The sequence below is a fragment of the Zonotrichia albicollis genome, chromosome 21, assembly GCF_047830755.1.
Source record: "Zonotrichia albicollis isolate bZonAlb1 chromosome 21, bZonAlb1.hap1, whole genome shotgun sequence".
NCBI lineage: Eukaryota > Metazoa > Chordata > Aves > Passeriformes > Passerellidae > Zonotrichia > Zonotrichia albicollis.
Genome location: NC_133839.1, coordinates 3,902,820 through 3,930,163, shown reverse-complemented (window position 1 = coordinate 3,930,163; position 27,344 = coordinate 3,902,820). Strand labels below are relative to the sequence as shown.

Here is a 27,344-nt window from a genome sequence, read left to right as displayed (position 1 = left end):
CACTCTCTATGAATTATTATAATTTTGAAATTAAGGAGGTCTCAGGCAAAGATATGGGAATAGGAATAATTCAGTTCTTTTATAATAATTCCCCAGTTCTTTACTAGGGAAGAAAATAAAAAAAAAAAATAAACATTGCAGTAATACAAAATACCACTGCCAGAGTGAGACCATGCCCTGCCCCCTGTGTGTCAGGGGGTGTCCCAGCCCCATCCATGGGGGCTCAGCCCTCCTGCAGTGCCAGCTGTGGCTCTGCTGCAGCACGGATCCTGCACAAGGGGGGAGTTTTCCTCTGCAGCTCCAGGGCTGCTGCAGATGGGCCTGGGCTCCCTCTGGCCATGCAGGGCAGCAGAAAGCTGCTCCTCTGGCAATGCAGGGGGCAAAGGCTGCTGTGCTGTGCCAGGCTCAGATTGGATCCAGGTAGGAATGCTTGGCTCCTGCCCTGGGCGCAGCATCTGCCCATGGGATGCTGGAATGGGATCAGCCCTGCAGGGACACTCAGTGGCCATGGACAGCAGAGATCTCCTGGAGGGAGGGTTGGCTGTGGGAGAGAGAAAGAAACAACTGCCCCATGGACAGCAGGGAACTGCCCCAGCCCTGACAGGTGGGAAATACTCACCCTAAACCATATCTTACAAGCCAGGACAGTGAGGTGTTCAAAAATCAAACATATCAATATATTTGTTTCTGTTTTATATCCTCCAGGCATTTTGGTGCCATATTTTATGGCCTGATTATGGTAGCATTGAAACAAGTGTATTAAACCACAATATATCTTATTTGGTCAATTTTGGCTGTCATTTATACAGCCAATAATAGCCTGGCACAGCTTCTTCTCTTGTCAGTAGAATTTGCAGCAAAGCCCTGCTGTAATGTGATTTATGATTTTGCTGAACAAATCATCTGCCTTTTGTAATCACACTGGGGCAAGCCCTGCAGCTCTTGGTGAGATTTTTCAGGGCTTCACAGGATTAAGAGATAAATCCAGTTTAACAATATGTCTTAAAAGGAGATAATTTCACACAACTGGGTGCATAAACCAGAGCAGAGGTGTGGGCTCTGCCCTGTGACCAGCACAGGAGCTTTTACCCAGACTACAGAGATACAAAGGAAATGCAGCAGCAGAATTAATGTCTATTTAATTTAGATGGGATATTGGAAATAATTCCTTCCCTGTGAGGTTGGGCAGGCCCTGGCACAGGGTGCCCAGAGCAGCTGTGGCTGCCCCTGGATCCCTGGCAGTGCCCAAGGCCAGGCTGGACAGGGCTGGGAGCAGAGGGAGGTGTCCCTGCTCATGGAAAGAGATGAGTTTTAAGGTCCCTCCCAGCCCAAACCATTTGATGATTCTGAGATTTAAGCAAATTGTCTAGTACAGAGTAGTGGTAGCTGCTACCACGAGTAGGATTCAGTCAGTATGGAGACTTCTTTGGTCTTGATTCCTTCCTTGTGAACACCTCTTTGGTCCTGGCTTGTCCACACTGTAAAATCCAGATTTTAGCACGAAATTCAGAAATTGACCTGCATGGAAAAAACCCACTTCATATATTGGGGATTAGAGACCACCGGAAGAAACATTTTGACCTGCCTGCAAAACCAAAAATTGTGCATTTCTTTCTGTATTAAAACAAGTCATTTTCAAAAAAAATTAGATGCAGACAGGGCATGGCACAGTCCAAATATGTTCATGAAATCTAAACCAGGCAACCCACTGACCTTGCTCTTTCTTTTGTCCCCCCACCCAGGTGACTCCATGACCTACCACAATGGAAGGTCCTTCTCCACCTTTGACAAGGACCACGACTCTGCCATCACCAACTGTGCTCTGTCATACAAAGGAGCTTTCTGGTACAAGAACTGCCACCGAGTCAACCTGATGGGCAGATATGGTGACAACAACCACAGTCAGGTGAGTTTGGCTCTGAAGGCTTCTCTAATTCATGAGAGGAAGGGGAATTGCAATTATGGGTTTTTCTGATGGTTCAGCCAGCCCCCCACAGCATCCCCTCCTCTCACTCTCCAGGAAGATAGGGAAATGTATGGGCTCACAAAACAAGAATTTAACATCAGCTGATGACGTCTTGTTGGCTTTGTTTGATTTTCCAAGGGAATATCTCAAGTGTGCAGGGAATAACTGTCGTTTCCAACACGTGAAACAAAAATATTTTCCTGCCATGAAAGCCAGGCAAGGAGGGACAGCTCTGAGGGACAGAGATTTAACAAGACCAAGCTCAGGGTGCTGCACCTGGGCTGGGACAGGTCCTGGGACAAATCCAGGCTGGGCTGAGCAGCTGGAGCAGCTGGATCCCTGGCAGTGCCCAAGGCCAAGCTGGAGCACTGAGAAGGTGTTTCTGCCCACAGCAGGGGTGGAACAAGATGATCTTTAGGGTCCCCTCCAGCCCATCCAGTGTGCGTTTCTATGATTCTGTGGCCTCATGTGCGTGGGTTTGTACAGGTTGGACATTCCACAGCCCCTGTGCTTCCCAAAGCTCCTCCACTTCATGGTGCTTCTGTGCCCAAACCAGAAACACCCCCATGTGGTGGTGTTTGCAGGTGTCCTAGGACAAGAACCTTGACTCCATGTTTAAGAAGGTTCGTTTATTATTTTATGATATATATTATATTAAAAGAAAATGATGTATTAAAACTATACTAAAAGAATAGAAGAAAGGATTTCATCAGAAGGCTAGCAAGGAATAGGAAGGAATGAATAACAAAAGCTCATGACTCAGAGAGAGTCAGCTGACTGTGATTGGCCATTAATTAGAAGCAACCAATACGGACCAATCAAAGATGTTGCATTCCACAGCAGCAGATAATTACTGTTTTTCTTTTCCTCTGAGGCTTCTCAGCTTCTCAGGAGAAAAATTCTGACAAAGGGATTTTTCAGAAAATATCACGGCTACACCCCCAGTCTTAACCAGGGGCAGTAAATACAAATGTGACCCCCCAACCTCTCCCCTTTGCCTTCACAGGGCGTCAACTGGTTCCACTGGAAGGGCCACGAGTATTCCATCCAGTTTGCAGAGATGAAGCTGAGACCCTCCAGCTTCAGGAACCTGGAGGGGCGGCGGAAGCGAGCGTAGGGCCCGGGGGGTGCGGGCAGGGGTGGGAGGGGATGGAGAGGGGGTGTGGGGAGACCCTCGGGCATCGCTGGCCTGGGGGTGCGAGGAGCTGGGACTGGCACCACAGCATCATCGGTGAGCCCCGGCAGAGGCTTTGCAGCATTCCAAACCATAAAAAAGCCTTAAACCATCCCAGAGTTTCCAGCAGAGCAGCTCCAGCTGCCCACCAGGAACGTCCTCCACACCAAAGACAACGATCTCAAGGGTTCTGTGTTGTTTTATTAATTTTTTTTATTTTTAATTTTTTTTGCCAGAAAGCGTCTGGGATAAAGTTCTTCCGACATCTGACGATCTCTTGGGTGGCCCAGGGGAGGGGAGGGAGAACAGCTTTGTACATTGGTAGTTTGTTTTAGAACCAGCCATATTTTACAGACAGAAATGTGTAAGATTAATTATCATTATTATTATTATTATTATTATTAGTTATAAGTGGAAATAATTGGTGGTTTGAATGCCTTTCTATATATATATCAAGTACCACAGAGAAGGAGGGAATGGGAAGGGAAAGCAGTATGTTTTTAAACTTAAGCATAGGATTAATATTATTAATATAAAGACAAAGTAATAATAATAATAATGATAATAATAATAAGCTACATTTTGTCATTTTTAAGAGAACCATGCTTTTGGAAACACAGCAGGACAGTGTCTGATTGTAAATTTTTTTTTTATAAATAAAAGCACAATTACTTTTAAATAAATTTCTACTTTTTTTTATCTATGTGGAGTTTGTGCATGTCCAGGATATATTTACTTAGATGGGGAAATAAAGACAGACTGAGATTAATTAGGCTGCTGAACCCCTACTGAAATCTGTTCCTTTTGTCAGTGACTGGTTGTAATTATTCTGGTGGGTTTGTTACAGTGAAATGCCCGTGAGGATTTGGGTTCTTTCAGAACAGAATATTTTTTTTTTTCCTGCCCAAAAGCTTCTTCCATGGTTTTTCTAAGTGCTACTGACCAATGCTTGCTCCATCTAGGTGGGAATAACTAACAAAGCAAAACAAAGAGAACCCAGAGTTGTTTTAGGTACCATGGGCAGTTTGAACACTTGTGTAAATAAAGGGCTCTCTCTTTTTTTTTTTTTTTAATATGAGTGAAATTCCATGTAGTTCCTCTGTATCACACCCTGCAGTTCAAGACAATAAAAAATCTCTTGTTTTAATCCAGTCTCTCTGCCCTACTTCAAGGTTGCATTTTGCAAACATTTTGTAAACGTTTTGTAAATGTTTCTTGTCTCCCTCCTGGCTGAAGTTACACTCCTGAGCATTGCTTGTGTTGCACGGGGAACATAAATCTCCTTTGACCCTCCAGGGCACTGCCAGCACTATATTAAATTAATTCTCTGTAATTAGTCTCCCTTCCTAGGTGTTTATCACAGCAAAGCATAGGCAGCATGAAGGAGAACAAATCCAGTAATGAAGAAATATGCTCTGCACTCCAGATGCTTTCCAAGCTATGAGGAAATGGCACTGGATCCCTGTTTCTGGGTGCTGGAAAGCTCTGGCAGTCTGTTTGCAGACAGTCGGGGGAAGAAGTGACACTTCTGGAACGATTTCCTCATTTCTGGTAACATCCCAGAGCTGCCTGGCTCTGCCTCTGGTGTCATTTACCTTGGCAGCTCCAAAGAGCTCCTGCAGACAGGCTCAGCTTTGTGCCTCACCCCAGACAAGACTCAAACACGCCGCACAAAAGGAAGCTGATATTTCCTGTAATTACTCACTGACAGATGCCCTGCTTGGTATTCTCTGTGATCCCCACTGAGAGAGGGAAGCTGGCAAATCCTTGGAGTCAGAGCTGCCAAAACACCCTTCAGAGCTGACACAAGCTTGATTTGGGACCAGCAGCTCCACCACGGGCTCCTGGAAGGGAGATTCACTGGCTTTTCCCCCTTTCCTGTTTGTAACTCGTGAGAAGAGTTTAAAAACACGCTCAGATTTGAAATCTGTTCATGAACTTGCCATGCCTCAGTGCTGGAGTTCATCCTTAACGTGATGAAGCAGTTTGGGAGCCTCAAGGGGGCAGGAGAGGAAGGGCTTCACAATTGTTTCCTCAGCCAGATTTAAGGTCCTAAAGGCACTGAAGGGGATATCTGGGGGCATGAGAGGGGTTTATGGGGTTAGGAACTGCAGCCATGGGGTATTTTTGAGACACGTGGATGGAAAACTCCTTTTCCAGGGTCACTGTCCTAACCTTAACTACAGTCTGAGCAAGAATTCTTGCTTGGCTTTCTTATTTAAGTGAGGGGAAAGCTTCAAGGCAGGTGGGCAAAAGTCAGCTGGAAGCATAATTTGGGGGAGTGAGGCTCTTGGCAGCTTTCAAATTATTCAGTCCTCTGGTTTTTTTGTAGGACTTGGACTGCTAAGTGATGTGATTGTTTCTGACTCCAAGCATGAGTGTGCACTGATTAGAGCACTCCAGGGTGATGTGGGAGATGACAAATACCTTAAATTCTTCCCTCTGCCTCAGTAATTCCTTGATGCCAGCTGAGCTGGAGCACCCACACGTGCTGCATCACCTCTGGGTGCAGCTCCCTCACCTCCTCTCCTGATGCAATTCCAGCCAAGGGAACTGATCTCACCCATTCCAGGCTGAATGTCAGCAGAAACCCAGGGAATCTCACCTGAGCCTGCAGCAGTGAATAAATAGCCCAGTGATTTGTGACAGAAAACACAAATTTTCCATCTTTCCTACCCAAAGATGTCCCTTCAATCAAATTACAAGTTTGACTTGGTTTGCTTTAAAAGCAGTTGAGCGTAACTGAGGGTCAGAGAGCATGAAAAACAAGAAATTGAGTACACACTGATCCAGTGGCTGCCCCTGCTACTCATTTGGTCTCAGGCTTCACTATCTGAATCCAAACTGCAGCCTTGAAAAACCTTCTTGCAGCTGCCATGTTAATCCTGGGGGCTGTTAAAGGGGCACTACCTTTTTTCCTTTGTTTTTTTCTCTTCCTTTTCTCCTTCTCCTTCTCCTTCTCCTTCTCCTTCTCCTTCTCCTTCTCCTTCTCCTTCTCCTTCTCCATCTCCATCTTCTCCTTCTCCTTCTTTTAATCTTCTTCTTCTTCACCTTCTTCTTCTCAGCACCCTTTGAGCTTGACCCACTGAACATTTTCTAGAGCTTGATTAGAAAGGAAAGCAGAATAGAAATGTTCAGGTGTCATCAACAAGCAGAAGTTTGATCCCAGAAAATGGCAAGGAGGTGGCATCAGCCTCACAGGTACCTTGCCACTTTTTATTTCTGACTTGCAGGGATGAGGACAAGATGAGCCAGGAATAGAGCTGGGATTGCTGAGGTGGTGCTTGGTTGCTGTTGGTTCTCTGCACTCCATCAGGAGCTCAAGGCAGAGTGAAATTCTTCACAGAGTGCTACAAACACAGGGGATTGATAAAATGATACCATTTATTTAATGGGATGTGAGAAACAATGATGTAAAATGAAAATACAGAAGGAGACATGAACGCCCCAGCAGCTCTGGAGCCCCTGTTCAGCACAGCCACAACATTTTCTTTGAAAAAAGTCTGCTCCGGTCTTTGTTCCTCCACCTTTCCCCCGGTGATTTCCCCAGCAGGTACAGAAATCTGAACACACACAGCTCCAGCAGCTCTGTGTGTGTTCAACAAATGTTAGTCCTGATAAACAAGGTGTGGTTTGTCAGCAGGAGACTGCAAGCAAAGCTCAGCCAGAACTGCACGGATGATCTTTATTCTTGGAGGGCCCTGAAAAAACACACCTCTTAATCAGGCCTTCAATCTAAAGGGGAAGGAGTTGGTGTAGGTGAGAGGGAAAGACAATTCTCAGCAAAAAATAATATAAAAAAAGGCAAAAAGCAAAAGACAAAACCAGAATAAAAGATGATGTAAGAACCGCTCTGGCTTTCTGGGTCACCCTCGCCTGCTCACAAGCTGCTCCTGGCTCCATCCCAAAAGGTTTAGGAGTAGAAACACAACCTGATGATTGTACAGTGAGGTTTTCACTTGACTTGCAGCCTTGCTGAGGAATTTCCAGAGGGCTGAGAATGAGTCTCCATCCGGGCTTGCATCAATCATTTTCCTGCTGCAAAATGAATCAGGCCTGTTGCACTTTGCAGTGGCAATGAGATCCTGAGTGGAGGCCAGAGCAGGAAAATATAACCCCACACAAGCATTTCAACAGCTCTGTGAGCTAAAGGAAAGTTTCCTGGAGGGGGCAGGAGTTCTTGGACAGGAGAAATTATTGCAAAATAAAGAGGCTGGTGCTGTACCCATCTCTGTATCCCTTCCACTCCTACATTTAGGCCCACTCAGCTGAAAAATGCACTTCAGCTTTAGTCACTCGTGAAGTGTGGGGAGCTCACGGTCTCTCTGAGATGCTATCTGCAGGGTTACTCACTTGTGCCCTTTCAGATGACTCTGAGGATAAGTGTTTGGGTATTTTTAGGGCAAAAGTCCCCTTTCAAAACCTCTGAAATTTCGGAAGTCTGGGCTGAGCTTTTCCAAGGGATGAAAAGGAGCCCAGGTCTCCTTCCTTAGTGCTGCTGTTTCAGCTCCTTGGGGAGGGACAGGTTTGGAATGGCAGCTAAAAATGTGTGTGTCCCTCCATAGGTGCTCTCTTTGTCCCTCCTCAGGACCATCCTCACATTCCCTGGAGGCACAGAGGGGCCTCCACACCACCGTGGGCAGGGTAACTGTGGTTAAGTGGTTTTTGGTGCACAAAGTGAAGCATGACTAATAAATAAATAAATAAATATCTACTAGTCACAAATTCAGGACTCCCTTTTTTGGGATTGCCACAGGAAAAAAGCCAATTTTCCTGTGCCTGCCTGCCTGACCTGGCAAAAACCACCTGCAAGGTGTCTTGTTCCAAGGCAGCAGCTCCTGAAACCATCAGTGACTGCATGGGATGGCTCAAAGAACCTGCTGATGACTCTGCTCCTTCACCTCTCCGTCAGGTACTTTCCTCAGAGGAAATCATTCAGCTTCCTGTGTTTTTACTGTAAATTCTGTGCTGCAAAGAGGAAAGAGAGAAAGAGACCAGCACAGATAGAGAGACTGGGGTGGGGGGAAAACCAACACACAGTGGTTTCGATGCAGATAATCCCTTTCGCTCCCACTTTTGAGGCATCCCCCTGTTTTAGAGCAGCAGAGAGGGTTAAAAGCAACATCTAACCTTGGTCCCCTGCTTAAACTGAAACTACTTTCAGGACTCAAAATGCTCATTTCCTCCCCGCCCTTCCTCTGCCTCTTTACTTTTACTTTGCTTCGTGCCTTGTCCTTCTAGCTCTGTGATTCTGTGAAAGTGAGAGGAGAAATAATGTGAAAAAGGCTGGGTTTTGTCCAAGTGAAAGAAAAAATGCCTGGCTGTGTCACTAGAGAGCACAAGCATGCAGATTTAGTCTGAGAGATAATTTCCACTTTGTCATCACACGGATGGCAAAAGTCACAGCTTCAGGAAGAGCTGGGACTTTTTTATTAACGAGATATTCTAGGCTTTCATGCAAATAGAATGCTGCTTGCAAAGAAGGTACTCAGCAAAAATAAACCTATCAGGTCTTCCCTAGAAAAAGGTTTTAAAAGATAATTTTGACTGTCTCAACTCCATTATGACCAACCAAAGAAGTATAAATGACTGAGAGAAATTGGAACAAAAGTAAAAATATCATATTCTGAGTTGCATTATATGCTGAACTATTTGACTTTTCCCTAGGAAATAAATAGTAAAAATTAGATTGGACCCCAGAGATTATAATTTTCATTTGTTTTCAGTGTAATCTATATGTATCCTCTGCTTTATGGTAACCAAACTACCTGGAAATTACCCCCACACACAGTGCAGCACTGGCACAGCGGTCAAATTAATTGTAATTTTTCAATGATAAAAACACATACAGGTGGCAGCTCTGTGTTTTGGCAGTGTCCCATCAGCCCTGAGGAGTCTCCTCTGAAGCCCTTTGTGTAAAGTTATCCCAACTGTGGAAACCCCCAGGGAAGAACTGACTTTGACCCTCATCCATGGAGAAAGTTTCCTGGACTTCAAGATAGGCTAGAATCCACAACAGTGTGAAATGTGTTATAGAGAGTAGGTGTATTACTGGGTGAGAAACTGAGGTTTGGGGTTTTTAGTATGTTGTGGATGAAAGCAATATGGAGGGCCCAGGGTGTCATCCTGGGTTTCTTCTTCATGCTTCTTCTTCCTCCTTCTTCATGGGTTTGGGTGGCATTTTGTAATTGGGTAGAAAAATCTGCATTGCAGCTCTGTGGGATCAGTTATTGGGTTAAAAGGGAGAATAATCCAGGTGTCAATTCTTAATTGGATAGTTTAGTCTTAAAAGACCCTAGAACAAGATACTGTTGGCCATTTTGTCCCTTCTAGTGAAAAGCTGAAGAACTCACAGCAGTGAGACTGTTTAACTGATAAGAAATGATAAAAACACCTGAATCTGAACATGAACTACCTCAAGTGCCTTCAATCCAGACCCAGAGAAACCCATAACTGGTACCACCACACCCAAGCCTGGCTATACCTGGATTCGTGGGTTCTGCTCTTGCCTTTCCACAAGGCTTCCAAGCACTCACAGCTCCAGCCACTCCTCTGAACTCTTCTCACTGGAATGGGGAAAAGCCTCTCAACCACCAAAATTTCAGTGTCCCTGAGCAATTCTGAGGCCAAACCATTTCCCCCATGCCAAACCCTTCCCATCTCACTTGGCCTCAGAGGGAAAAGCAGCTCCTGGATGTGATGATGCCTTTTTCAGGCTGCCTGAAACCAGAGGCCAGAAAAAATGAAGGGAATAAAAAGCAGTTCTGTTTATTGAAGGACCTGTAACCCTGCAGTTCTTTAGTGCATAACTCCAAACTCCACACACAGTGTGAGCTGCTGCTTTCCCATTTTGGGCAGACACAACAATTCCTCTCCAGGCCTGGCAATCAAGGACACCTCACTGCCTCAGGCTCCAGAGATGGACACAAAAGTGAGTTTGGGGGGAGCAAACTTGGGGTAAATGACTTCATTAGCTGGAGCTGTAACTGGCAGATTAACCCCAATATGCAAATGGAGCAAACTTATAAAAGTGTGAAACCTGTGAAACCATCATCCATTTTGGGTGCAGGCCCTGCGGGGGGGGGGGTTTGTCTGCCCAAAATGTACCTGAAGGGTGTTCAATAAATATGTCTGCTTTTTATTGCCTTAATTTTGTCTGGCCTCTGGTTTTAGGTAGCCCTAAAGAGGCATCACTGGGGCTGTGGCTGTGCCAGGGTAAAGGCATCTCCTATTATATTATATTATATTATATTATATTATATTATATTATATTATATTATATTATATTATATTTTAAAATATATATTAAAACTATACTAAAATAGAAGAAAAGAGACGTCAAAAAGCTTAAAAAGAAAAGAATAAAATAATAATAAAATCTTGTGACTGACAAGTCTAAGACAGCTAAACTATGATTAGCCATTAATTAAAAAAAAACAACCACATGAGAGTAATCAAAGATGCACTTGTTGCATTCTACAGCAGCAGATAATTATAACAATTCTTTTTCTTTTTCTCTGAAGCTTCTCAACTTCTCAAGAGAAAAAATCTTGTCAAAAAGATTTTTCATAAAATAGGTCCGTGACATAGAGGAGCACTGATGTGAGCTGTCAAACAGGTTCAGCCTCCAGCGGGATATGAACAATTCCTTAGGGTTTTAAGTTTTATATTTTTCATGCATTTGTAATCCAGCAATTATTTAGTGTATAACTCTAAAGGATCTATGGGTATAAAGGTGTGTATATACATGTAAAACCATCCATGTCTGTGCTTGCCCACAAACACCCACATATAACTATAAAACGAAATATGAACATATACAAGAACTATAAAAACACAACAATTTCCAGGCTGGGAGCATCACTGGGACTCAGAGCCCAGGGTGCTGCCAGCTCAGCAGAAATGTCAGCATTTCCTGCAGCTTAGAAAGCGAGAGGAAACCACTGAGGTTTCAGGTGGCAGCAGGTGCTGATCTCAGAGCTGACAGCACTGCCTGGGCACTCAGGCATCATCAGCGCGCCCAAATATTGTGATTTATTCCCCCCCCTTTCACCCCATCCTAGTGAGTGAATAATGTTCTTTCTTGTAAAGGTGTGATTATGAGTAGGAGTTCTGTGATTCCTGTAAAATCACTGATGTCTGGGCTTCAAAGGACATGAGAAGAAAAGAAAGGGAGAGCCAAAGGGTGTCTGTGTCCTGGGAGGGATTCAGCCCAGATCAGAGCTTGTGTCCTGTGCCTCAGGCTCGAGCAGGTGGTGAAGAAAATTAAAGTAAAGGCCCAGTAATGTCTACTCCCAGCTTTAGTGCTCCTATCTGGAGAGCTCTGCATCTCCCACAGAAACATTTCATCAGTCTGTGCCCTCAGAACTTCCTCTCCTTGCTATACATTTTGACACTTCTCAACAGATTTCCCACCTCAACAGAGCGTTGGTTTTAGAGGCTTTGTGACACCCAGGCTGCTGGAAAAATCTGTTTTCTTCCTCTGAAATAATCACCACCTGATCTGGGTGCCTCTGTGGGTACCCAGGTCTCATGAGCTTAGTTGTTAATTGCAGCCCTGAGATGTGAGAAAAGTCTCTGCTTCAGCCCACACGTCCAAAGAACGAGGCAGAGCTCTTCAGTTTTTGGTCTTCAAGTTGTTTGTTAATTCTTATCTATAAAATTTTCTTTCTGCCCAGCTGAGATCTGCTCTGCAGGGCAGCCACAGGCACTCTGTGTTGGTCTTTTATACTACAAACTGCATGTAACATATTTACACTTAATTCCCAATACCTATCACCCGTGTTAGACAGTGCACTTCTACTCTAAACCAATCCCAAAGTGCCAACGTCACTGCAGAAAATGGAGAACAAGAAGAAGAAGAAGAAGAAGGAGGACTGGACACGCCCAAGTCCCTCCATCTTGTCCCCAAAATCCCCATTCTACAAATCCCAAAATCTACATTTTCACCCTGTGATAATTTTATTATTACACTATTCAGACTTCTGTGACTTTCATGTCCTCATACAAAGCTGGTAACTTGCTACAGGGGTCACAATCAAATCCCCAGGTGCTCTGGGCAGCATGCCAGGGTCTCTGAGCCCCCCGGCAGGGTCCTCAGCAGGGATACTCAGGGACACCCAGGGACCCCCAGGGACACTCAGGGACACAAAGGGACATCCAGGGACACTCAGGAACACTCAGGGACACAAAGGGACACCCAGGGATACTCAGGAACACTCAGGGACATCCAGGCCTGAGGGCCCTTCAGACAGGTCCTGAGATAGATGCACACAGACACGGACTCAGGTTTAGAGTGTCTGTGAAGTGAATAGATGATAATAATGGTTTGCTTTGTCTCATAAACCATTTCCGCTTCAAAAAAATGAGTTTCTGAAGATGGGGTTTAGAACTTTTATTGGTGACATGACTACATGGAAACTCATGGGGATATATTTTTGTGTGTGTATATATATATACACACATCTATAGGGGAATGGTTGCAACCTAACAGAGGGGAAATTCAAGTCAAATATTAGGAAGAAATTCTTCCTGTGAGGGTGGGGAGGCACAGGGTGCCCAGAGAGGCTGTGGCTGCCCCTGGATCTCTGGCAGTGCCCAAGGACAGGGCTTGGAGCAGCCTGGGACAGTGGGAGGTGTCCCTGGCCATGGCAGGGGTGGGATGGGATGATCCTAACACTCTGCTCCCCCCAGGCCCTTGTGGGGCTGCAAGGATGTCACAGAGAGCTGTTCTGTATCTCCTGTGAACAGCCCAAGAAATGCCCCATCAGCACAAACACCAGCAGCAGCAGCAGCAGCCAGGAACCGAGGCCATGGTGTGGAGAGCAAACATTTCACAGAAGGCTTTGGTGGTGATTGTTGCTATTTGCCCTGTAGAACTTCCTAGAAGCACTTGCCATCGAGAAGATGAAGCTGCTTACAGGGCTCTGTGGAGCTCTTCACACCCCACCTGGCACTGGGCCCAGCTGCTCTTTTCTCAGAACAGAACTCCCAAAAAGGATCTGAGTCCTCCATCCTTCAGTGGCCAAGGCCATCTGTGCCCAGGTGTTTTTCCACTGACAAACCACCCCAATGTCAGGGCTGGTGTGGCACTGCCACGTTTCTTTGGAAAACATCATTTCCTCCTTCAAAGCTCAGCGATGTCAGGGGTCAAACACACCAGAAAATCCAATGGGACAAGGTTGTCTGTGGGATCTGAGTGGAGAAACCTTTTGTGGTCATCCCTGCTGACCCCAGGAGCAAAACCAATAGGCCAAGGTTGTTTGTGGGATCTGAATGGAGAAACCCTTTGTAGTCATCCCTGCTAACCTCAGGAGTAAACAGCAGAGAAGCTGGCAGGTGTTGGCATCTGCAGTGGGCAGAGTGAGAAAATAATAAAGGAAGGCAGGCTGTCAAAGAGGATTTTTAGCACCCAGCACTCACGTTAATCCCCTGACCTACTTTCTGAAAGACCTATATAAGGAAGAATATTCTCCACTGAGCAAGCAGCTAATAAGCGGCGCCAGCGTCAAAGAGTTGGGAGTGCATCAGTTCTGAGATTCAGTTATCTCTTCCTGGAAAAAATTAAAGCACAGAAAACAAACACTCTTCAAGTAGAAAAAAAAAAATCCACTGGCCCATTTATTTCTAACGAAAACTTTGCACCTCCTCTGGGGAGTGATGGGCATTTCCAGCAGGCTCCAACAACTGTGGACTGTAAATTCGGAGCTTTTCTCTCAAACCCCCAAAAGAAATAACTGACACTCATTTATTAGACCTCCACCACACAGATAAGACATTCTGGTTCCCCAGGGGAATCAGGGATTTTTGGACCACCAACCCTTCCAGCAGAGGAGTTTTACTGGACCATCCCCAGCAGCAGCTCCCAGATTCAGTTTCCAGCACTGAGGTTCTTCCTTAGCATTTTTGTGACTTTTAAAAATCTGTTATTAACAAGGAAGCACCAAGGCTGCAGTCAAGGAGAGGGACACCCCAGCAGGATGTTCTTAACACAGTCACATCCCTGTGTTGGTTATCAGAAATTTGAGCAGGGCTGGGCCTGGTGTAAAGCTCAGCAGCCCCTTCTGGCACTGGGAATAGCCAGATCCCCTGGATATTTTATGTTAATGCCTTGATATTTCTGTGTATTTGATCAGAAATCCCACTGATCCAGGGGTGTGAGTTGGCACCATGTCCCAAAGGCTGTGTTGGTGGGTGAGCTGCCCAATGGGCATCACCAGAAGGAAAAATCCCTGCCCTCAAATTGCCACAGCTTGTTTTAGTGGAGGTGCTGCAAACACACCTGGCATTTTGGGAGCCTTCATTTTTACCTGGCCAAGGAGGGATGTTTCAAGGGCTCTTTCTTACTGGACCTCTACTTTGACTTCCAGTGAGGCTGAAAATACTCAGCACATTATTCTGAAGTTTATTTGCCTTCAACCAGCAGGATACATAGAGCTGTTGTCAAAATCAGATCATTTTTGGGCACTTCTCACATCTGGCAGCTCTCATTTCATTGATCACGCTGCTCCTAGGGAGTGGACAGCAATAAATTGCACGAGTGTGATTTATGTTTTCATAATTTGAAGGCTACACCCTTAGTTCTTGCAAGAGCCACAAGATTATTTTTCACATCTTCATCCTTTCAGGAGTTGTTTCACATATTGCAGTGTAAGAGACACTGCAGTGTTTTAAAGCTGTTTTAGAATAATTTAAGCTGACTTCCAAATCATTCTGTGATTTCATTGATCAGGTGGCTCTGGACAATCTGCCCCTGCTGGGTTTCATTTATGTAGATATATATTATATTTAGATATATATTATTTATGTATATATTTATTTATGCATTTATTTATTATTTTATTTATTTATTTAATTATTGAATTATTATTTTAAGTATGTAAGGAGCACACCTTTCTGTGTTTATTGCTGCTCCTGGCATAAACATCATTCAGGACAGAGAAATACCAGAAATTCTACACAAGTGCCTTAGCCTGTGAGAGCCCAGCCCCTTTGTGAGTGCAGAAACATCAGCTCAAAGCAGCCTGGCCCTCAGGGTGAGGATGTTTGGGAGGCCCCCGGGAGAAAGTGAAACTCCATTGTGTGGTGCTGTGGTTGGGGCAAGACAGATAGGTTGGTTCATTAATCACCCAGCATCATTGGCTCTGCACCTTTCTGGAATTTTGCATTCTTCTTGCTGTCTCGCACCTAGGGAAGAGGGTATTCTTCATGGAAAAAGCCTTTCCTTAAAGCTTTTCTTGTATTACTATAAAAATATAATTTTCTATTAATAATTATAATTCTTCTAAATTGTAATATTTACAATATTTGCACGATTGATATTTAAATAAATCAATTTATTATTTGCTATGTGTCTATTATTTATTTAATTTTTTGTTTTATTTATTATTTATATATTTAATTCATTATTTATTCAATTAATTTAATATATCATAATATTATAATATATTATAATTAAATATCTAATAATTATATATTTAAATTTTCTGGCACAGCCAGATAGAGGTGGACATGGTGAGGAAGGTAAAATAAATGTTCCTTATCTTTCCTCTTCTTCCATTAAATTTTTCTTCTCATTGAGAGATCTGCTGGAGAACACCTCCTACAGGAACCCCTCAAACACAGCAAATCCTGGGGATTTCCATTTCACCTGTGTCAAAAGCTGAGCACAGAGACACAAACCAGCAGAGAAAATCACTGCCAGAGCCCAGAGCATCATCCTCTTCCTCCCTTCTCCTTCACATCCAGGCACAGGGGGCTGAGGAGAGCTCAGCTCACAGACAATGTAATAATTTCCACCCAATGTCCTCAGTGAAAGAAAAAAAAGAACGCAATTTAAAAAAACAACAGAAAGTACCTTAAAATATATTTTTTTTTCTTCTCCTTTCAAAACTAAACTCTCCAGCAGCAGGGGAACATCTGACACAGCTCCCTCCTCCTGCTCTTTCTGCATCACTGTGTGCACACAGCGTGCCCTGTGGGAGGCTCTGAGATGAATTTGCCACAGGTGCTGGTAAATACAAACCACATTCTCCCTGCAGCTCCTGGAGAACCTCACTGGCACATCCCAACCCCTGAGGGGCCACCAGGAGCCCCAGGGTGGGTTTGTGCCAGGGGCCAGCAGCTGAGCAGAGCCACAATTTGTGCCCCTGGGTAACCTTTCCCTGCACTGACCTGTTTGTTAGAGCACTCAGGCACTTGTGGGTTTTTGTAAAGCTGCAAAACAAGAAATGTCCCCTGATTCTCAGGAAACCTCACAAAACCACACCAGAAATCTGTCAGGCAGCCTGAGGTGTGTTCTTACTGTGCCTGCATCTGTAGGGATGGGAGAATGAACACACATCAAAATTAAAAATGACCTGGCACCCGCTGAAATGAAAACAAACCTAAAAAGCTGCCTCAGCTCTTTTAACTAGCAAATAGTGTTTCATTTCAGTTTTTCTTCATGATTTTGGAGTTTTCTGCTCTCAGATAACCTCTCAAGGCCAAGCAAAGCTGTTCAGTGCCTCCCAGCCAGGCTGGCCTTGGGAAGGGCTGCGTCCCTGCTGGCTCCTCATGCAGGGGATGGGTGCAGCTCTGTTCTCCATGGGGCAGGGTTCTGCAGCTGCTTCATCCTAGAAACCAGAGCAACACCTTCCCCCTTCACCCAGCTCACTTTTAATGGCTTTTGCTCCAAAATAAAACTCTGGCACTTTTTGTCATTGTCCCATGAGCGTCACAGCTCTCTGGGTCTGGCTGCCCTGCAGGATTCATATCAAGACCAAACCTTACTTTTGATTTTCCTCCCTCTTTCCTTTGTCTGAGGCTTCAGGGAGTGCTGCCCTGCCCAGACAGGCTTCAGTGAAATGAAGTGTCCCAGGCATGGGACTCTCTCAGCCAAAGCTGATGGCAGCAGAGTCTCTGGGGAGGGACAGTGTGACCATGTTCACAGGGGTCTGAGGATAAGGGAAGAGATGAGGATCTGACTCCATGTTTCAGAAGGCTGATTTATTATTTTGTGATATATATTACATTAAAACTATACTAAAATAATAGAAGAAAAGATTTCATCAGAAGGCCGGCTAGGAATAGAGTAGCAAAGAATGATAAAGGTTTGTGGCTCGGAAATAGAGTCTGATCCAGCTGACTGTGATTGGCCATTAATTAGAAACAACCACATGAGACCAATCCCAGATGCACCTGTTGCATTCCACAGCAGCAGATAATCATTGTTTACATTTTGTTCCTAAGGCCTTTCAGCTTCTCAGGAGGACAAATCCTAAGGAAAGGATTTTTAATAAAAGATGTCTGTGACAGGACAGGACATGAACCATGCTGTCCTGAACCAGAGGCATAAAGTAAACTGGACAATCCCCTTTGGAAAAGTTCCATTTCTCTCTCTTGATGTCAAAATGAAGAGATTTCAAAGATCCCTCTTAAATTTTGACTGAGTGGAGGCAGCAAGCCAGAGATTAATCCAGGCCATAACCCAACAAACCTAAGGAGCATGGGGACAAGTTCAAGGAAAACAAACCCTTCAGCACTTAAAATAAATGAAAAGAATGCTTGTTTTCTACATTGCACAATTAAATCATGGATATCACTGTTCCAGGGTGTAACTGGACTCAAGCAGGAATTCACTCAGGTTTTTCCTCTCTCCCAAAGCATCTTGCACTCAGTTATTGCTGATGGTGCATTGGGCTGGGTGGGCATTTGGGCTGCTCTGTGCTCATTGCAGGGACCAGAAACAGCAGGTGGTGACCCTGGAAGTGTCCAGGGCCAGGCTGGATGGAGCTCTGAGCACCCTGCTCCAGTGGAAGGTGTCCCCATGGCAGGGGGTGGAATCAGATGATCCTTTTAGGTCCCTTCCAAACCTTCTGTGATTCCATTGATGAGGTGACTCTGGACAATCTGTCCCTGCTGAGCTCCAGAATTATTTTATGTATTTAAATATGTATTTATTTATGTATGTATTAATTTATTTATTTATTACTTTAAGTGTGTATGGAACACAACTTTCTGCTCTGGCATAAAAATAAAGATAGAACTGTAAGCCAAGACATTTTCATCTTTACTCAGCTAATATTGAAAGGGTTGTTGATCTCCTGTTGAGTCCAGGTCTGAATTCACAGACTCCTCCAATAGGTACTCATTCTGGGAGTCTCAGGGAGGGAATTTCAGCTTGCACTTTTCATGGAATTATTATCATGTATTTCCCTGTGCTTTCATTCAGATTATGGTATTCTAATTTGTGCATGCTGTCACAGTCATGATTTCTTGAAGATGGGGGAAGATTGCTCAAATCTGTGCTCTGAATTACTCAGAGAGGAGATTACATCTGTTATTATGGCATCCGTTGGCAAATTAATCAGCCTGGTAATGGATGAGGAAAAATACCTCCATCATCTGTCTCAGGGCTTGGCAAGAGCCAAACCAAGCAAGCAATCTTGGATCTAAACCACTGCTTTATCTTGTCTAGTTCTGATGCTTCAGCGCTTCCAAAACTTGTGGTTTCACCTCAACCATTCAGCAAAACCCAACTCAAATTCATGAACAGGCTTGGTCAACCTGAAAGTTCCTTTTCTGATGAACTGATGAGTCACTGAAGGATTTTTCTCCCAGTTTTGGAGCCCCAGCATCTCCTGGCAGGCAGCTCTTTGCTCACAGAGATGGCTATCGCAGCCCATTCCACCGCAGGGGTGTTGAAAGCTTGGGCTGTGGGCTGTGCAGCCGTCTCGGGCTGTATCCTGTGCTAACCTGAGCTCTTGGGGCATTTCCTCCTCTACCTCTCAATTAATCCAACGCATTAATTGCCTTTCAATGGCTGCACCCAGTGAACCTCTGGCTGAGGTCACCAGACTGCTTCTGACTGGGATTTGCTCTGACTTGCAGGTCCACAATGTGCTCTGGTTTTGGTTTCCACCTGGCTGCTCTCCTTCCCTTTGTGTTGCACACTCAGCTGGAGGCCAAGTAAATATTTAGACTAAAATAAATGAAAATATTTTATTTAATTTATTTAAATTTATATTTAATTTTACCTTCCGCCCTCTATCTGCCAGGCTAAATATTTAGACTAAAATAAATAAATAAAAATATTTAATTTCATTTAATATTTAATTTATGTAATAAGTACATATTTAGGCTAAATATTTCGATTTTGACATTATAGAAGTCTCAAAGTCTGCCTATAGATAATTCCTCTTTTTGTGGAGAATCCCTGGTCCAACTGCTGGCTTTAATCAGAAAAATTGCATCTAAAATAATTTCCTATTAAGAAATTCAGGATAGTCACCAATGTTTGTTTGCTGCTCTGCTGGAGCTGCCTGACCTCTGCCTGGCTCCATCCCCTGGCAGAGTGCCCTGCAAGGTTGGCACCTTTTCCTGTGCCCAGGTCCCATGAAAACTTCATGACAACATTCTTCCCATTCCCTTGGACCCGCAAGTTAAATCTTTCAGCCACCTAATCCTCCCTTATCCCTACAGCTCCTTCCTTCTCCACCTCTTCCTAGAATCACCTGTTTTTCCTGCCTGCAAGTCCCTGTCCCCTCTTGTGCATCATCACCCAGTCCTTGTTGCACTGAGGAATTCTTTGTTTCTTCAGGAAATAAAACAAAATTGGTCCTTTTCCAAAGTGTTACAAAATCCATTAGATTGGCAGTAAGGGAAGGCTTCCTGAATTGCTGAATAGAAGTGCTGACAGAGTTTGCTATCACTGAAAAACTACCAGTGATGCAAATATTTCATCAGGAATTAATTGGCTGTTGTGCTTGGTTTGTAATGAGGCAGCTTAAGAATAAATTCTATTTACAAAAAAAAAAATCCTGGAAATGTATCACAAAAAAAAGTCCCTTTCTCCACCACTAAAATGTAGCAAACATAGATCAAAAGGCTTAATTTTCCCAATAGTTTCAAGCTGAACAAACATATTGAATAAGTAAATTAATAACAAGTGAAGAGTTCCAAAACAAAATGTCATTTTTATAGAAAAATGAAATCATTCTATTCCTCAAATGCTGAACTTGTGTCTTTCAAGCTTATTAAAATTAAGGGGATTTTTTTAAAATTATTTCTGAATAGTTTTATCAGAATGATCAGCTTTCCAAAATCCAGTTTTGCTTTTAGTGAAACAGCATTTCTGAGAGGAGGGGAGTCCACTGCGATATTTCATAGAATCCCAGAATGATTTGGGTTGGGACATTAAATCCCACCCAGTGCCACCCCTGCCATGGCAGGGACACCTCCCACTGTCCCAGGTGCTCCCAGCCCTGTCCAGCCTGGCCTTGGGCACTGCCAGGGATCCAGGGGCAGCCACAGCTGCTCTGGGCACCCTGAGAACTCCAGCTGGGTTCAGATTTGATGGCTGAGTCACTTCAGTCACCCTGAAGGTCCCTCTAAAGCCTCACTAGCCCAGATGTACCCCCAGCACATCCCAAATGCCACAGCACCCACAGGGTTTGGGGTATCTTGGCTTTGCTGATGCAGCTGCCATGGATTTACCAGCTGGCACCTGCTGGCGCTGTCCCCCATGGCACAGCCCACCTGGGCATGCAGAAATGCCTTGGGTGCCTCAGAGTCCCAACTCCAAAGGTTTTCTCTCGCCCTCCCCCCAAAGGCACATCCATCCCCTGCAGGAGCAGCACTGAAGGCTTTGCTGCCCACCCTGGGGATGCTCCAGGAGAACAAGAACAATCCCTGCACGCCAGACTGGCACACAGAGCCTCAAATCCCTGATAAATGTGCTGTGCTTCTCCTCCTCATCAGCCTCTGCACCACCTGATCGGGCTGCACTCCCCAGGTGTAGGCATGATATTTTCTGAAAAATCCTTTCCTTGGGATTTTTCCTCCTGAGAAGCTGAAAGGCCTCAGGAAAAAAATGTAAACAATGGTTATCTGCTGCTGTGGAATGCAACAGGTGCATCTGTGATTGGTCTCATTCTAATTAATGGCCAATAACAGTCTTCCTCAAGGGCTCTGCTCATCCTGCCCAGGGGTTTGTCAATGCCTTCGTGGCTCATTTCTAGTTTTGAGGCTTTCAGGTCTTCATGTGTCTGCCGAAGGTGTCTTTTGGCAAGAAAAATGCTGGTAGGGATATAAATAATATCACAAAGCAGCAATTCACAGAATCACTGGGTTGGAAGAGACCTTCAAGACCATCAAGTCCAACCCAGCCCTAACACAACTAAACCATGGCACCCAGTGCCACATCCAGGCTTTTTTTAAACAGAGATAGTGACTCCACCACCTCCCTGGCCAGTGCATTCCAGAATTTTATCACTCTTTCTGTGCAAAACTTTCTCCTAATATCCAGCCTATATTTCCCCTGATGAGCAGCTTGAGATTATGTCCAATAATCAGAGCCCCAGAGCAGCAGTGTGGCTGTGCCATCCCTCCCTCACCTATATTTGGTTTGTGGTGAGCCCAAACTGGGCTCATGTCAGCCTCAGCCCCTGCCCTCCCCTGCTTCACATTGATTATTAATAACAACTTCTTCTTTGTGGGCTGCTCAGCACCCACAGATATCCACCCCCAAAAAGCCCCAGAGGAAATAACACCGGGTAACTTGTTGTGTATTTTTCTATTTATAAATAGAGAAAGACGATTCCCAGCCAGAAAAGAGACTGAGATGTTTATCTGCTGCAGCAGAAATGTCGAGTTGACTTTTTGAAATTCCAAATGTGAAGTTTCCTCTGCTTGTCTCGAAGCTGCTTCGTGTTCTCTCACAACCTACACCACCACCTCCTCATGATCTTCACCACATCCCTCCCTCATTCCTTGCCTTGCTCAGCTGGGACAAAAGGGACAAGCCCCTGTCACCATGCTCCTGGAGCTTTTCTCTGCCCAATGATCCTGTTGGAATTCAGGGAAGAGCCCCACTGCAGCTCCACAAACCTCACTTGTCCAATCCATCCGACAAAGCTTTTAGGGAGTCTCTGCTCCATTTTTCCCTTCTCCACCCCCTGCCTGAGGTTTTCTGTCTGTAAAATGGTAAAAAGAAATCAAGAAGATTTTGCTTCTAACCGGATTTGAGTTGTGGGGTGAAAACAGCTGGATTTAGACCTGTAGAAATTATAATTATCAGGTGCTTCTGCTCAGAGCTGGGCTCAACCATCTTCCCAAGGTGTTCATGGAGCAGCAGAAAAGTGCAGAACACATCTTGGTGGCTCTTAAGTGTTAAGCTGTAGGAGGAAGAGTTAAGATTTTTTTTTTTCAGATACATTTGCTTCTATCATTCTTTCTACCCTTGGGTGGTCTTGAGTCCTACACTGCATTCAATTTCCTACTTCCTATTTCTTGAAGAAAATGTTAAAATATATGTTATCAAAAGCTTCCCCCAAATGAGATATGCTGCTCCATCCCATAATCAGGTAAATGTTTCAAGTGGTGAATATTCCTAGTGAGCTCATAGCTTTAATTTTAATGATTTGGGAGCTCCTGGTGTGTAGTTAGTCAGGAATTTTACCATAATATTTGGAATGTATGTAGCATTGATTGCCTTTCTACCTAACCTGCATCTGTTTGAAACAATGGGCAGGAATAAAAGAGCCATTTTTCCTTGTAGACTGATCACTGCTTCTCTCCCACTCTTTTCTCTTGGGTTTCTGGCCTAAGAAATTCGAGGCAAAGTCCTGAATATCTCCTCTAAAATGATGCTGCACTTCCAAGGGATGCTGAGCCACCAGGGTGGGACATGGTTGTGACACAGGGACCAGAGGTGAAACCAAATTTCCTCCCAGTCTGGGTTTTTCCCACAGGCCAGCCTCCTCTAGAAAACAGTTCAAACCCAACCAAACCCATCCAGAAACAGAATATCAAGACACATCCTGAAACTGCCTCGTTACATTTAGCAGTGGCCACACAGAAAGGGGATATTTTTTTCATTTGAGTGGATGCCTCAAACGTTTCAGTTGTTTGCTGTGTTTTTATTTCATTCATTCAAAACACTTTTTGAAGCTGCATTTTCCCATCCTACGTATTTTGAGAAGTCACTCTCTCTGTTGAGCAGGGGAAATTGGGTACAGATTTTCCCTTCTCGCCAGAAGCAGGAGTGAACAAATGGTTTGGGGTCCAGAAAATATCTTTAGTAAGAAAAAATCGACAAATTTGGTTTATTTAATTAATTAATTATTTCTTTATTTATTTATTTTAGCTGGGGAAAGAAGGAAATCTGAACCTGGGTTCATGTGAATTTAGGTTAAAATAAAGTTTTGACTGATGGAAATGCAAGTTAACAACAGCTGAGGGAAAATAATCCACAAGGATTTCCTCTTTTGTCTCTGGCTCTGTCAATCCAACAGTAAAGAGATGAAAATCCATCACACTGGAGTAAGTTAAACACTGTTGTGACTCCTTGGAAGAAGTGGCAAGTCCATTCTGACTGGAAGCTTTTGAGATGAAACCTGGCTGTCTTCTGAAATAAAATCTTCCAGCCTAGTTGTTTCTTGGTTCAGTTGTGCTCAGTAAGGCAATTCCTCAGGAATTCAGCAGAATGGATCAGCACTGATGTATCCTGGATGACAGAATTGGCTCAGTAGGTGAGACACAGCCTTTGGAAGTGTACCCAGGAAAAATACACACATCTGCTTGTGTATCACTAAAAATGAGATATATTTCAAGACAAATTTTCTACAATTTTTCTCCAGCATTGCTCACGCTCCATCTCACTCGTGTTTTCATTTCTCTGCTGCTTGATTGTCACAAATTCAAGGCTGAAGTTGTCTTTCATGTGCACCACACTCACATAGGTGTGAAACTCTGAGTTACCAAGTGCTTGATCATTTCCCTGACTTTGAAATTATTCAAGTTTTAATCTCTCCTGGAACAATCCCCTGTTAATCAGTAAGAGAGAACAACACCAGTCTCAGCATTTTCTAAATCTCTTTAAACCCTGAGATATGGAAGATACAGGCTTGGCTTTGCCATGCCTGCACTGATTTCCCACCATGAGGAAGAATCTATGATTTTTGATCTTCCAGACATGGGTTGAAACCATGCTAAGACCAAAACAAGGGCCAAAACCAAGCTCAAAGCTCAGGACCCAAGGAGGGCAAATAAATCAATCAATTTTCACTTAAAACCAACTGAGCAGCACAGAAATGTCTCTTGGAAGCAAAGATTTCCATCACCAACCATTATATTCCCAGTAGGCAGAAGTGGACAGGCCAAAATTCCAAGCTTTGTGTCTATTCTATTTCAGATTCCATAAAATTTTCATAATAAAACTCCAAAAACAAGGTGAAATGCATGGTTTGGTCTGGAGACCATGAGCAATTCTGTGGTTTTGCTTAGGTTTGTACTGAAACCAGTCCAAACTGGGGAGTTTCTCTTAACACAACACAACTTGAAGATATTTAATTCATTCACACCTGAAACTGAGAGCGAAATTTAGGGGGCATGAACCCACACAGAGTAAAAGAAGGAAAAGGGCTTTGCATGAAACCGCAGGCCAGGTTTGCTCACGGAGCTCAGCATCACCTTGAGTTGCTCTGGGTGGTGTTTGCTGCTGATTCACCAAACCACAGCTCCTGGATCCCACAGGGCTTCAGCTCCTTGGGAATTGTCAGCCAGCTCTGGGAACACACAGGTCACCAGGTGCGGCTTGGTGGCACCTCTGCAGGTGTGCCTGAGCTTCCCCTTTTGGCTTTCCTTCCTCTGGGAGAAGAGAAGGCTCTGGGGAGATCTTAGAGCACCTTCCAGGGCTCAAGAGGACTTAGGAGAAGGTTGGGAAGAAATTTTCATGAGGATGGGCAGTGCTGAGACAAGGGGGACTGGCCTTAAGGTAAATGAGGGCAGGGCTGGATGAAGTATTGGGAATTAGGAATTGTTCCCTGTGAGGGTGGGCAGGCCCTGGCACAGGGTGCCCAGAGCAGCTGTGGCTGCCCCTGGATCCCTGGCAGTGCCCAAGGCCAGGCTGGGCAGGGCTGGGAGCAGCCTGAGACAGTGGGAGGTGTCCCTGCCATGGCTGGGGTGGGACCAGGTGATTTTTAAGATCCCTTCCAACCCAAACCATTCTGTGATCTATGTAGGCTGGCAGGGCTGCACTGTGGAAAATCTAAGGAAGGAGTTTGGAAAAGTAGAACTCTCAGGATTCTGCTGGTCAGGATGACCCCAAGATACATTAGAAAGTCTCTTTTTCCAGCCTGGCAGTCAAAGAAGGAGTCAGGACTCTTCTGTTCTCGTTCTCAAAGTTGTTCATTGTTTCTTATCTATAAAATTTTTTCCCTGGCCTGCTGAGGTTCATCCAGCAGGTCAGACAGAGGCACTCTGCCTGCCCCTGGGGCAGTGTTATATTTTTATATTAAAAACTACGTGTACATTATTTACAATTACTTTCCAATAGCTATCACCTATGTCAGACAGTGAGCTTCTACTCTAAACCAATCCAAAAGTGCCAACATCACAAGCAGAAGATGGAGGCGAAGAAGAAGAAGGAGAAAGGCTGGACACGCCCAGATTCCTCCTTCTTGCCCCCTGAACCCCCATTAAAAAATCCCCAAAATTCTACATTTTCACCCTGTGATAAACTAACCATTATTCCACTTAGACTTTCATGGCTTGCAGATCCTCATATAAGGTTGGTAATTTTTTCCATGGGTCATAATCAAAGCCACAGGTGTCCTGGGCTCTGTGCCAGGGTCTCTGAGCCCCCTGGCTGGAGTTTGGGCAATCCAGGACAGCCAGAGGGATGTCCTGAATTCTGACATAGAACTGCCAGAAAACACTTTTTCTTACAGTGGCTCGTGTTGATGGATTCTCTTGAGTGTTCTTCAGGCATTTCAGTGCCCAGCTCTCCTGGACAGGGGAAAATCCTGCTTTTCCACAGCAAAAACTGCTGTGTGTGGTGTGCCCAAGAAGCCCCAAGAGATTTGCACAAAGGCATCAAAGAAAGGAATAAGAAGGAGGCAGAATTCAAAAATGGGCAAGATTAAATAGTTCAGCCTGCACAAACTGAGAGTGACATTGCAAAGATTCTGGGGTTTCATTAACTCAACAGAAACTGGAGTAGAAATGATGTGAATATCAACGGCAATGCACAGAGCTTTTGTATGCCCTGATTGTAATCAAAGGAAAATGTCAAACTTAATTCCACAGAGGGCAAACCAAACGGGATCCAGAGTGGATGTGTCCTTCTTGTGACTGGGGAAAACAGCTCTGAAAAGGCTTTGGATAATTTCAGGGTAACTGTTCCAGAGAAAAATGCTGGCAGATGCAGGATTTTACCTGACAAATAAATACCTTTGTAGAGACAAATGAAAACTGTCATTCAAGGCTGAGTATTTTAATTTTCCTTTTCCATTCTCCTGTGATTTATACATTTTGTGGCTCATGTAAATGAACAGGCAGTAGTGATGCCCTGGCAATCATGGCATCCCCAGGACAACCCAGAGTCTTGGGGACAGCTTCAGGGAGCCTTTAGGGGCACAAACACCTAAAGATGGCCCTCAGACTGGAGGCACAGCTGTGTCTAACTCCCAGTTTTAAACAGAGAGACCCTTCCACCTTCTGATGCTTCATTTCTGTCTTTTAATGGGGAGGTAGAGGAGGAACGCCAGCACTGACCCACCTCAGCAGCTGCTGTGGGGATAAATCCACCCAGACTGAGTGACAGAAGGTGGCCCTGGCACCCAAGGCACTCTACAGAGGGAATTTTGTAACATCTTTCCTTATTTGCCCTATAGGGATGGAAAAAATAAACAACTTCACAGTTTCTTGCCTGAGCAGAAGAGTGATGGAGCTTTCTTATTTTGAGAAAGGTGAACCAACAAAGCCTTTCAACCTGCCAGGATTATAAATAGGCTTTCACCCCACATTCCTGCACTTCCCTTGATGTACAGACTGCATCTCAAGCTAGGGAAACGTTGATTTCTCAGTGGTTCTCATATTATTTCCCAGTAGGGTTCAGTGTATGAATGCCATGCTGAGCACACCCTGTTTGTAGGACACAGGGAGATTTGAGAGCTGTCAAATGCTGAATGCCAGCTTTTGGCAGGGTTTATTTGAGGCCTGGGGTTTACTTTGGGCTTTATTTCCAGCCTGGGTATCTCATGCTGCCAGGTGAATTCCACTGTGAGTTAATTCTGATTTCCCAGTCAGGTCTAACCAGAGATGATGTGGTCCCTGGAAAGGTTTTCAATCTCACCTCAGATCTCTCATCTCTCTTTTATCAAAAGCTTCCAACCCTTATGCACAGGGTGCACAAATAACCATTCCCTAAATCAGACTGACCAA

The 27,344-nt window shown here is 44.5% G+C and overlaps 1 protein-coding gene across 3 annotated transcripts in view; it reads left to right on the top strand.

The window, feature by feature from the left end:
- Positions 1-4,291, top strand: part of TNC (tenascin C) — a 78,512-nt gene extending 74,221 nt beyond the window's left edge. For all 3 annotated transcript variants that reach the window (XM_074556055.1, XM_074556056.1, XM_074556057.1), the window contains 2 exons: positions 1,743-1,906; positions 2,973-4,291. In XM_074556055.1, the coding sequence (XP_074412156.1) occupies positions 1,743-1,906; positions 2,973-3,083 (275 nt within the window). In that variant the 3' untranslated portion in view covers positions 3,084-4,291. The remainder of the gene's footprint in view (positions 1-1,742; positions 1,907-2,972) is intronic.
- The last annotated feature ends 23,053 nt before the right edge of the window (positions 4,292-27,344 follow it).